The following is an 11016-nucleotide window of genomic DNA, read 5'->3' on the forward strand; positions in this document are numbered from 1 at the left end:
ATAACATCAGACATCTCCAAGGTCAAAGGATTCCTGCAGAGCTGCAATCAGCTAGACAAGGGATAAAGGATGCCATACTTCCCTGGGGCTGCTCCTTCAGGCATCATGCTTGAGGCCATTCCCATTTCTGCCTAGCCCTGTTACAGCAGCCCTCTTGTTAGAGGGTAGAAATAAGCCGAGACACAGACTTCGTGTTTATCACAGCATGAAAAGGGTCCTGGTTTATTCCTCTTTACAGCTCAGCCACCCTGACTCCAACCATTCATTGACTCTGGCTGCAGCAAGCTCCTGCTGCAGGTTTCCCTTGCATCCTCTGACTGCAGGCTTTTGCCCAGCTAGACTGTGACTGCAGGTTCCAGCAACAGGCTCTAACTGCACACCCAGACTGACCTCAGAGCAGTGATTCTCTCTCCCCAGAATCCTTCTTCACAATTCTTTCATTCCCTCAAGATTCCTCCCCAGTGTCGGAGTCTAGAACATCCCTCTGGCCACCCTGGAGGGTTTGGAGACCGGACCGGGGGGTCTGGGATCAAGACAGGGGGGGTCAGTTAGACCCACACAGATCCCAAGAGGACACTGACTCTGATTCCTGTCCATGGGAGTGAACACTCACATGCAGGAAGAATCACAAATCCTAAGAATTTGAAATAAGTAGTGGATGGTTTATTATAGAATATAAATACAGAAATTAGGATTCTTAGCATATGGGGCTGAAGAGACAAGATGGAGGAATTGGGGAGTGGCCCCTGTCTTCCTTGTTCTTGTTCTCGTCCCCCATCTTGTGCTGAGTTGGGTTTTAGAGATTGGTTTAGAGTAGAACTGACATGTTAGCATAGGTAATAGGTATTGGTAAAATTTTGTAAATAAAAAATACGTCTCGGACAGTGGTTGGGTCAAGGGGACTGTACATAAGGTGCGGGGCTCTCTGATCCACCCAGTCTGCTGCGTGTCCTGCTCTGCTGAGACACCTTGCAGAGCTGAGAAAGAACTAAGATAAGGTACCCTGCCAGGGAAGTGCCTGGCAGAGCTGAGAAAGGACTGAGATAATGAAGAATAAACAACCTTGGAAATGTGCACCGGCGGACTCAGCCTGTCGTCTCTACCTCTGGTGTGTAACACTTAGGGCAAAGAGAAGACTGAAAACCTTATTACCTCTGGGAACAGCAACCCAGGGGAAACTCCCAGGGAACAGCAACCCTGGGGGAACCCTTATTACCTTGGGGAACAGCAACCCCAAGGAGAATCTCAGGGAAACTACAACCCTGAGACCCCAGCAGCTAACCCACTCCCTTTTATCATACTTGGATATTGGCTGTATCTGTGACTCATCAGGGGCAAGGCTGTGTTGGGTAATTAACACAGCTGGTACTTATCAGGGACGAGGTCACCTCTATTCCTTTCTCCTCCATGGTCCTCCACACAGAATTGAAATGGATAGGACTTGGCAAGCAGAAAAGCCATGCTGGTATAACCAGGTATCATGGTGCCTCAGTCTACAGGTTGTTGCTTAAGGAGGATTAATACTTGCTCTCTGCATCTCCTTGGCACATACCTTCTCACTTAACCACTATGCCTTTCTTCACCTCTCTGCTCCATGCCTTGTGGAGGAAAGAAAGCCCTTACAGGTGAGGCAAATGTCAGCAGAAGCTGGAAAGGATTCTGCTTCAATCCCTAGCAAGAACAGGGTTGCTCTCTCACAGAAGGTGAGCTGGAAGCAAAGGGATCCCACATCCCACCCCCAGTACTTGAGCAAGGCAAACTTAACATACAGACAAATTCAAGAAAGATCCAGATCATAAAATAGTATCACAGCAAGGTGGAAGTAAGCTCTTCAGATCAGACTTACAACCAAGACCCACAACCACCAGGCAAGCCCACGCTGACAGATGACAGCCAAGGTTGAGCCAGGAAGTCAGCGCAGGGTGGGAGGCTCCACTATATGGCTGTTACTTGACTGGAGACCATCACTCCTTCAGGCTCAGCTCAAGAGAACAGGCCCTGTGGGCTAAACTTAAATACAGCTGCTGGATCCATGGGTGAGGGTGGAGGCCCCAGCTGAGGCTGGTCAGGGACATGAACACTCATTAACGCCCTCAGAGCCCTGACACTGCTTTCCTATCTGCATTTGCCCACTTGTTGTCTGTAGGTGTTATCATTCATGTAAACCCAACCAAATCTGGAGACTGTATGGATAGAAACCACTATTATGTTATAAGTGAAACAGGTTCTATCCAGGTGTAGTCTGCACATGAACTAAAATGCGGCAGCTCTCTGGAGCGCATTCTCTTCAGAGGAATGGACAGCAATGAGCTCTGTGGAACAAGACTTTGGCTAAATTTTGTTCATAGGGGGAAAAATTGTGATGTATATGAAACCTTGTGCTCCCTATGCAATGTAATGTTTCTGGGGTGTTTTATTTTGTTTACTTGCAAAAAGCTCCTTGGGAGCATACATTAATATGTGTCTGTGTTAGCTCTAGGTTAAGAAGGTCCTTGTAGCTAAAAAGCAGTTTATTTGCTTTTGCTCTTTAACACTTTTATAAATCAAGATGCAAACATGCCAGAGAGAAAAGCTTTTTATGCAATGCAAATGGAGATAGCAAACAACTTGCTGAGTTAATTTAAATGTCATGAAGAGAATTTGAAAGGCCTTTAAGCTCTGCCTACCACTTTTCAAAAACATTTCTTTTGTAATTCAGTTTATCTTTGAAAGCACATTCCAGAATAAATAAACCTAATTCAAATGTTCCATTAAAATATTTAGGGTTTGTTTTGGTTTTGATCTTTTTTTTAAATGAAAAATTTATTTGATATTTTGACATTTTTACTCTTTGGCGTGTTGAATTAGATGCCAACTTGCTCTCAGAAACAGCCACCAGTCACACTGAGAAGTACCAAATCCGAAATCTCATTTACAGTGGAAGGGAACATGGGAATTAATGAGGACTGCGGAATCAGTCTGATCAAGGACCCTGTCAGTCACACAAATTACTATGTGAACATAATCTCTCTATAGCAACCAGTGCCACATATAGAAATACTTTACCAAAAGAATCTAAACTTTCTGTACACTTCAACACCACATTAATAATTAAGGACTAATTAAGAAAAAAAGTTTTAATGTGATCTCCTCTATCCTGGAAGTGTAAGTAATGAATTGGTCTTGAACCTTACAAACTTCAAGTTATTTTTCTCAATATTACTAGGAAATCATGTAAACTCTCTGTGCTCTGTTTCCCTTTCAGTAAAAGGCATTTCCCTCCCGTGTAAAGTAAATTCTGCAGTTTATTTTAGTTCTCCAGCCTTAGGGCTATACACACTTCTAGATGGGTAAGTTTTCTAACTTCCTACCACTAACACCATCCTTGTAGACTCATTAGCTACCAGTAACATTGCTTACATTACATATATGAAAGGATCATTTGCTGATATGGTTTATGAAGTTTTGGAGACATGTTCCCCCTGAGAACATAGCCTCATACCTGAGCTTCCATATCACAGCAATTTCAACTCAGCTGAGCTCAGGAAGTGGTTACAGAGCATCTCCTGGACAGACCCTGCAGGCTGTCTCTGCTACCAGTGATGAGAGCCACATCAGTAGAACTGCAGCAATTAGAAACAAAAGCACTAAATAAAATAAGTAGGACACATAGCATGCAGGAGAAGGGAAGCTGACAGCAGTGCTGTTAAAGGAACTGTGGACAGCAGCTGGCTATGAACCTTCCAGTGGCATTTATGTGCCTTTATAGATAAATTTTTGGCAGAGAAATAAGAAGTTATCCTCTGTGAGATTGCTGACTCAGTCCTGTGCACCATGCTCTCAGAGACTCAGCAACAAACTACAAATTCAGGTGATATCCCCAAAAGCAGTCAGCAAGCTGAAGGGAACAATTCACCTGGACTCAATGAAAGGATGGCTCAATGAGAAATGAATGGAGACATGAGTTATGAAGAACTCACTATCTGCGTTTCGGAAACTATGACTGTCAGTGGTTAACTTCAGGAGCCATTGGGCCTATGACAAAACCCCTTTTTGCCTTCAAGAGGGTCAAGAAGTTCCCAGGCTCATGTGCCAAATGGAAAGAGAACAGGACAGAGCAACATGAAATTCTGAACAGAGTGTACTTTGTTCATGATCAAAAAAGTTTTCTGATAGCAGCAAATCAGGCCGAGCATTTCCCCTCAGCAAAAGCAATGAAAGTCATTTAGGACTTCTGATAAGTGCATTCCTATGATTCAAATGAAATGGTCTCTTAGAAATGAATATACTTTGGCTAAGGAAATGGGATGGAGAGATCAATTCTAGTTTTAACTTGAGTGTTTGTAAGGCAGAGGTGGAATTGGGAATGGCTTCTTCACATGTCTTATCTTTCACTGACCCTGCCAACAAACTCAACTGGATGCCTTAGCCTCTCTCTATGCTGGTTTTAAGTCTGAAAAAAGACAACCTTTGTGGTTCCAGGAGTGCAGGAATTTGCTATCGCCTCCTTTTCCCTATGATGCAGAATGGTGCACCACTTTTGCCCCAAAGCTACAGTTTTGGGTAAGATACAGTTTCTTGCATTTGTCCCTCTTGCTGTGCTGCATAAGAGCATGCATAAATAAATAAATAAAATCACTTCACCCCTCAGGCAGCTTTCAGGCTTTTGACAAAATCTAGGAGATCATGACTGTTATTTTTAATTAAAGAATAACTCTACAGGTTCACTAAAAGGGATTTACTGCAACTCCCAAGTAAACTTCAGTATTACACAGTTTGATTTCTTTGACATATCATCTTTTGTGAACTATCAATAAAAATAATCTGACACAGTATCAGTAAAAACTGCGTAACTCTTCAGTGTCTGAACACCATGAAGCAACATATTTTCCCTCACACTTTTAGCAACAGATAAGCTTTGCAAAATATGAATAATTTTTGTTAGATGGATGTGGTTGTTATATTCTTTGAAAGCAGACACTTAATGGGAAGGCGGATCACCACCTCCTTTGTCATTGTGGTTGCAGCATGCTGAGCAACAGAGGGCAGGGGATGAGGCTCAGGAAAAAGGAAAACTACATGAATAGTGATGTCTTGGTGATAAACAGTCTATGGCTGTTATTCACGACATTAATATTTTCTTTCTCCTTTTTTCCAGATACACCATTTCACCCCCTCTTACAGGACATTTGGATAACTTATCCTGCATTTTTTTCTTACCTTGAAAATCCACTGTGCAGCTTTAATATCTGCTTCATCTTCATTTTGGAGGTTCTCCTTTGCTTGACAGTTGTCTGCATGGTAGCTGTGAGTCCTGAAGTAGAGCACAACTTGCCTCCACATCGAGAAATAAAAAGGCTGTTTCGGAATCAAATTTTACAGTGACCTTTCTAGGAAAAGCATGACTTATATTTAGTGATGAAACTAAACCAGATCCCAGACATTGGGCTGAATGACAACAACATAAAGATTGCTTGTCCTTATGCTGATGGACAAATGTCCAGGCCTCTTGCAGCTTGCCAGTTCTTCCTGCAGCCTCTACAGTTCTGGAGACAAACAGGATTATCTGCCCTCAGATATCTGCAGTGTCTCATCCCTTCAGCATGTGCCAGCTTAGAGATTAGATTTACAACTTTGTAGGTTTTAGTAAATTGCAAAGGAGAAAGACAGGCATAGGGTGATTGAACACGCCAGAGAAACAAGCTGTAACAATCATGAGACACTTTTTATCATCTCAGAGTGAATGTATTTCATTTACAACTTGAAAGAGGCAGGCAGCACCAAATGGAGATGTCTGTCTTAGGTCAGTGGTACCTGCCAATCACATGTTTTTCCTCATTGACTGAACAGATGGCTAATCCTTGCAATGCCAGTGAAAACAGCACATGAGCCGCAGTGTCCCAGGATAGAGACACACTAAATATAAGGACTAAGGCTCCAGGAAGATTATTAATACATTATTTGTCCCAGCTGAATAGAGGGCTGCCAAGCTTTTGCCAATGTTCACTTGCTATTGTCTACATCCTTTTTCAAGCTGAAAAATATGTCTATTTTTTTTTCTAGCAAGAGTCCAAAGTTGCAACAATTCAGCATTGTAGATACAAGGTAGATACAACACATCTGCCCAAACAGCATCTCTTGTGAGAAGTGCTGCCTTGGTCACATTCCTGTCCTCTTTTAACAGAAATCCAGTAAATGCTGAGGAGAAAAACTAAGAACAATGAGGCTTGACAAGGTAAATTGCACTAGAAGTCATCATACAGTAAACTGTTACAGAAAGCTGTAGCATAAGCTCCAGTAATAAGCTGACTCTGTCAGAGCTGCTGCTGAGGCTTAGGAAAACAATCTTTTTTTTTTTTTTTTTTCCTGTCCTCTAGCCAGGCTTACCATCAGCAGCACTGGGTAGCTCAGAATTCCCTTTTTTCTCCAAAAACCTACTGTTCTGACTTTACTTTTTTCTGAGAGGATGAAGTTAGGGGATTTATTTTTTATTTTCATTTTTTAAAAAATTTAACCCAGAGGTGAGCTTTATTTCACCTGGTATTGCAGCAATTTCTGAAAGAAAAGCACTCCTAGATTTCTAGCTGTGGACCTCCTTGCAGAGACAAAAACTGTTGGCACAAAGCAACAGACTGATGGTGAAAGTAGGAGATGCTGCAGGCTCAAAAAGTGGCTGGAGACTCTTCAGCTTTCAATAGAGAAGGGAATGTACATGAGACAGAGACACATGTCCCTACTCTCTAAAGTAATGCACTCTACCATTTTAACCCCAGATGCATTATTTCTCAAGGCTACAAACAGTCCTGCACTGGCCTTTCTGTTCCTGTTTTTGCATAGCTCTTCACTTTCAATTTTTTGGCATTACAGCATTGTTCCATTATAGTAGGGGAAAAAATAGAAGATATATTTATTACAATAACATGTTAGTTTATATTTCTTTCAGAAAGATCACTCCTATTGCAGATAAATTATGTGTGGTTTGTTCACTGAGCTTGTAAAACCTAATTTCAAAGAGGTGATGGAGTAATCAGAAGGTTGCCTGTTACAATATATGCACAACTGTGGCATATTAGCTTTGCCAGATCCTTTGGGCCAGAATCTGATTAATTAAAAGAAAAATGATCCCAGTGATCTATGATCTATCAAATCATCTATGACCTAGAAGTCAGGTAAGTCTGTATCATCTGCAGGAAGCAGGTGTTACTTGTTAAAAAGGATACTCACAAAATAATCTTTTCCCACCACGACACACACAATAAAATGAAGATAAAATAAGAGGAGAAAACAGAGACATATTAAGCAGTAAAAATCCATTTCACAATGGGCCAATCTTGCTATAATTCCTCAGACATCTAATTCATTCAAACATCTAATGAAGTACTCCACATCTCTGCATACTGAAAAACTACTTCTGTTGCCATGCAAGGAGATCTCTTCAATGAGGTGTCTTCAACCCTCCACAATTACAGAGAAAAAAAAATTACTTTAACATTTTGTGAATTAGGGAAGTGTGCTCACTTTCCTAACCTTCTAAGTATGTTTTGCTTGGATAAAATTTCAAAGCATCTGTTTCTACACATTAAATACTTGTGCAGACATTCAGGATCCAGTTGATGTACAGAATGCTGAAAGGTTAAATGGCAGGTGTGCAAAACACCTCTGTAATTCAGAGAATATGTGATAGACAATGATAAGTGTTCTTATTACAAAAAAAGAAAGGACCACAGAAAAACATTCACGATCCAGCTGTCTGTAGTTCTAGTGTGAGGATGACTCATCTGCATTAATTTTCTAGTATTAAACTATTGAGCATTCTTACTCTTTGTGATCCAGGAAATGGATGACTTTTATTCCTGCATGCTGATATGCTTTTCACTTTTCACTCTGTTTCACACGTCAATAAAGGCATCTAAACATAGCAACTACAAGTGAAGCTGCATTGCCAGAAGTTAATGGACAAGCACTGATATGACCAAAAATAGCTAAATGAGAATTGTTTTGCATACCTGACTCCTAAAGGATAGATGCTTGTCAAAAAATAGGTGCACAGCACTTTTACAGTCATTACCTTTAGCAAGATCCAGAGAATCAACCAGCACACATAAAGTACCATGGGATGTTCCGAGCTGATGACACAGGATGGGTTTGTAGTGGTTGCTGAGAACTGCCTTTTGCTGTCACAGTGGTGACAGGCACAGAAGACAGGCTTCTGTAATAACTGTATAGTTCTTCCCTTCCTCAAAGATTTCCCTTGCAATGCAATGAAGTTCTTTCACACAGAGAGTGCCTCATGCAACTCACATTGGTGAAAATTTTCAGATGTCTCCAAGCGTTTGAAGATGTGGATAAGAGCACCTCTTGGTAGCTTACCCACACCCTCTGACAAGGAGATTCACAATTCCACTGTGCACTTGTCAAAGGAGGAACACTGTCACCAGCAAAGTTTCTACTATGCTATTCACTTTTCTCAAACATTTCTGAGTGTGTTGAACAGAACAGACTCCAGCCAGGTGCTTTTTACACTCTGTTGAAGACCCTTCTGTATTATGAAAGCTGCTAATTTCTTCCTACCCTCTGCAGTACGTATCTCATTCAAGAGTTACGAATCAATGCCCTGCCCTCTTAACCCAGGAGAGTTGTTGGATGGAGTACCACACTTACACACCTTGTCTGTACACATGAAGAATGCTTCACGAAGAGATGTGAGACATGACTCTCCCTCACAGAGCTATAGAAACTTTGTGTTAATGTTTTGCCTTTATTCCCTTACCTGCCATAGAAGACTATGTAAACTAAATATATCTGTATACTTTGTATATTCAGGAACAATATATTGTTTGCAATCTTTAACATGGCACATTGGGTTCACTACTATACCTCCAGGAATCTGTGGAAAAAAAAAAAAAAAAAAAAAAAAAAAAAAAAAAAAAAAAAAAAAAAAAGTAATCACTACTACAATTATTTCTCCCTTCTTTGCATTTCTGCTAAATTATTAGATGCATACTTTCATAGTTCTGTAACCACTACAAAGTTACAGAAGAGTTACAGGGAAATATATTACTGTAGCCTCTCAACAGCCTGGGAAATGAAATTTATGATAAAGTCAATATGCCAAATCACACCTTTTAAAACTTCTTTTCTACAGACAAATGATTATGTTGCTGTCGTATCAAAATTCTGACTGCAAATAGCAATCCATCTCCTTTTAGCCAGACTCCAGGCTGAATGGATGGTGATAAACTCTTGCAGGTGGTGGAATTAGGCAAAAAAATAGTCTGCTATAAATAAAAAGGCCATTGATGACCTGATGCATATTCTGAACAAGAGATCACATTGGGAACCAGACTGAAACCATGAACTTATTATTTTCTGCTTACTGTAAGGTACTGAAACAATATTGGAAGCAGGAACCAGAAGTGAGAGAACCATGATCTTGTGCATACCTGTACTCAGGTTCAGATAGAGTACAGTGGTACTCTTGGGTTAAGCCAGAATTGTGCTAAAGGGCTGGGAGAAATATGCTGAGAAAAGAAGACTACAGCATTTTGGATGATCTCTTTGAAATAGGAGATCCCTGGCAGAAGAAATGGCTTTGCCCATCTAAGCAAGGATTCAGGACATTACCCCGCTAGACATCTGGGCACACAGTGAGGAGCAACTCTGTGTCTTCAAACTGGAAGCTGGAAATGCACATTAAGAGGCGCTGATCCAGTTCCCAAGGGTTTACCTAAACTATTGGACAGAGCTTGGAAGGGTGAAGATAGAAGAATACCATATTTGGCCTAGGTAAGAGAATGCACAAAGTCATCAGTGTTTTCACTGCTGGGACAATTTGAGGTTTGGGCAGAAGTATTACTGTGGATAACTGAGACAGTTGCATGGAAGCAAAGCCTGATGTGCTGGTGGTAGCTTGCAGGATCACTGCACAGACCTTTGAAGCCTTGTTGTGATTTAACCCCAGCTGGCAACTAAGCAGCAAGCTGCTGCTTCCTCACTTTCCCCCATGGAATGGAGAGAAATGGAAGAGTAAAAGTGAGAAAACTCATGGTTTGAGGTAAAGACAGTTTAATGGCAAAAGCAAAAGCTGCTCATGCAAGCAAAGCAAAACAAGGAACTAATTCACCATTTCCCTTTGTCATGCAGGTGTTCAGCCATCCCCAGGAAAGTTGGGCTCCGTCATGCATAACAGGCACTTGGGAAGACAAACACCATCACTCCAAATATCTCCCCTTATTTTAGCTTCTTCCCCCAGCTCTATATGTTGAGCATGCTGTTATAGGGTGTGGGATATCCCCTTGGTCAGTCGGGGTTACCTGTCCTGGCTGTGTCTTGTCCAAACTCCTTGTGCACCCCCAGCCTTCTCACTGGTGGGGTAGAGGGAGGAGCAGAAGAGGCCTTGGTGCTGTGCAAGCCCTGCTCAGCAGTGATGAAAACATCCCCGTTTTCAGCACAAATCAAAACATAGCCTCATGCAAGTCACTGTAAAAAAAATGAATTCAATCCTAGCCAAAACCAGCACATGCCTTCATTATGCAAATTGCATTTAAAAAGCTTCAAGCCTAGTTCTGTTTATCTTGCAAGACCTTTGCCTTTGGTTTCTTTATAAAATGGGTAGAGCCATATGTATCATCAGTGGTAACATGATTTAAAATGACTGTGGAAAAGGTGCATATGTTTATTCCAGATGCTCAGTGCTGGACACAAAAGGACTGGCAAGTGAGACATACCATAAACAGACAGAGCAGAAGCAGGAAATACTGTGTGCCACAGGACAGAAGTTACAAACACTCTTTGAAAAGGGGAGCTGGTTAAAATAAGGCCAAATTCTAACTCTTAGCCATGAAGCAAAAAATTAGATTCAAGTAAAAAAAACTTTCAAAGTAACAGAATTTTTCAAAATTGTGTGGAGAATTGCATGCTAGAGATCAGGAGCTGTGCCAGCATTTCTTATCACTGTGAGTAAGCAATGTGCAAGAACACTAATTTGCTAGATTAAACCTCTAAGTCCCACATGTTTGGTAATCCATGGAATCACAG

General features: G+C 41.2%; 1 protein-coding gene across 1 annotated transcript in view; it reads right to left on the minus strand.

Moving 5' to 3' along the window:
* RGS20 (regulator of G protein signaling 20) overlaps positions 1-9186 on the minus strand; it is a 41401-nt gene extending 32215 nt beyond the window's left edge. The window contains exons 1-2 of the mRNA XM_063394207.1: positions 5200-9186; positions 2856-2858 (exon numbers count right to left, since the gene is read on the minus strand). Coding sequence (XP_063250277.1) covers positions 2856-2858; positions 5200-5322 — 126 coding nt within the window. The 5' untranslated portion in view covers positions 5323-9186. The remainder of the gene's footprint in view (positions 1-2855; positions 2859-5199) is intronic.
* Between the last annotated feature and the right edge of the window lie 1830 nt (positions 9187-11016).

This window comes from Prinia subflava, chromosome 1 (genome assembly GCF_021018805.1).
Source record: "Prinia subflava isolate CZ2003 ecotype Zambia chromosome 1, Cam_Psub_1.2, whole genome shotgun sequence".
NCBI lineage: Eukaryota > Metazoa > Chordata > Aves > Passeriformes > Cisticolidae > Prinia > Prinia subflava.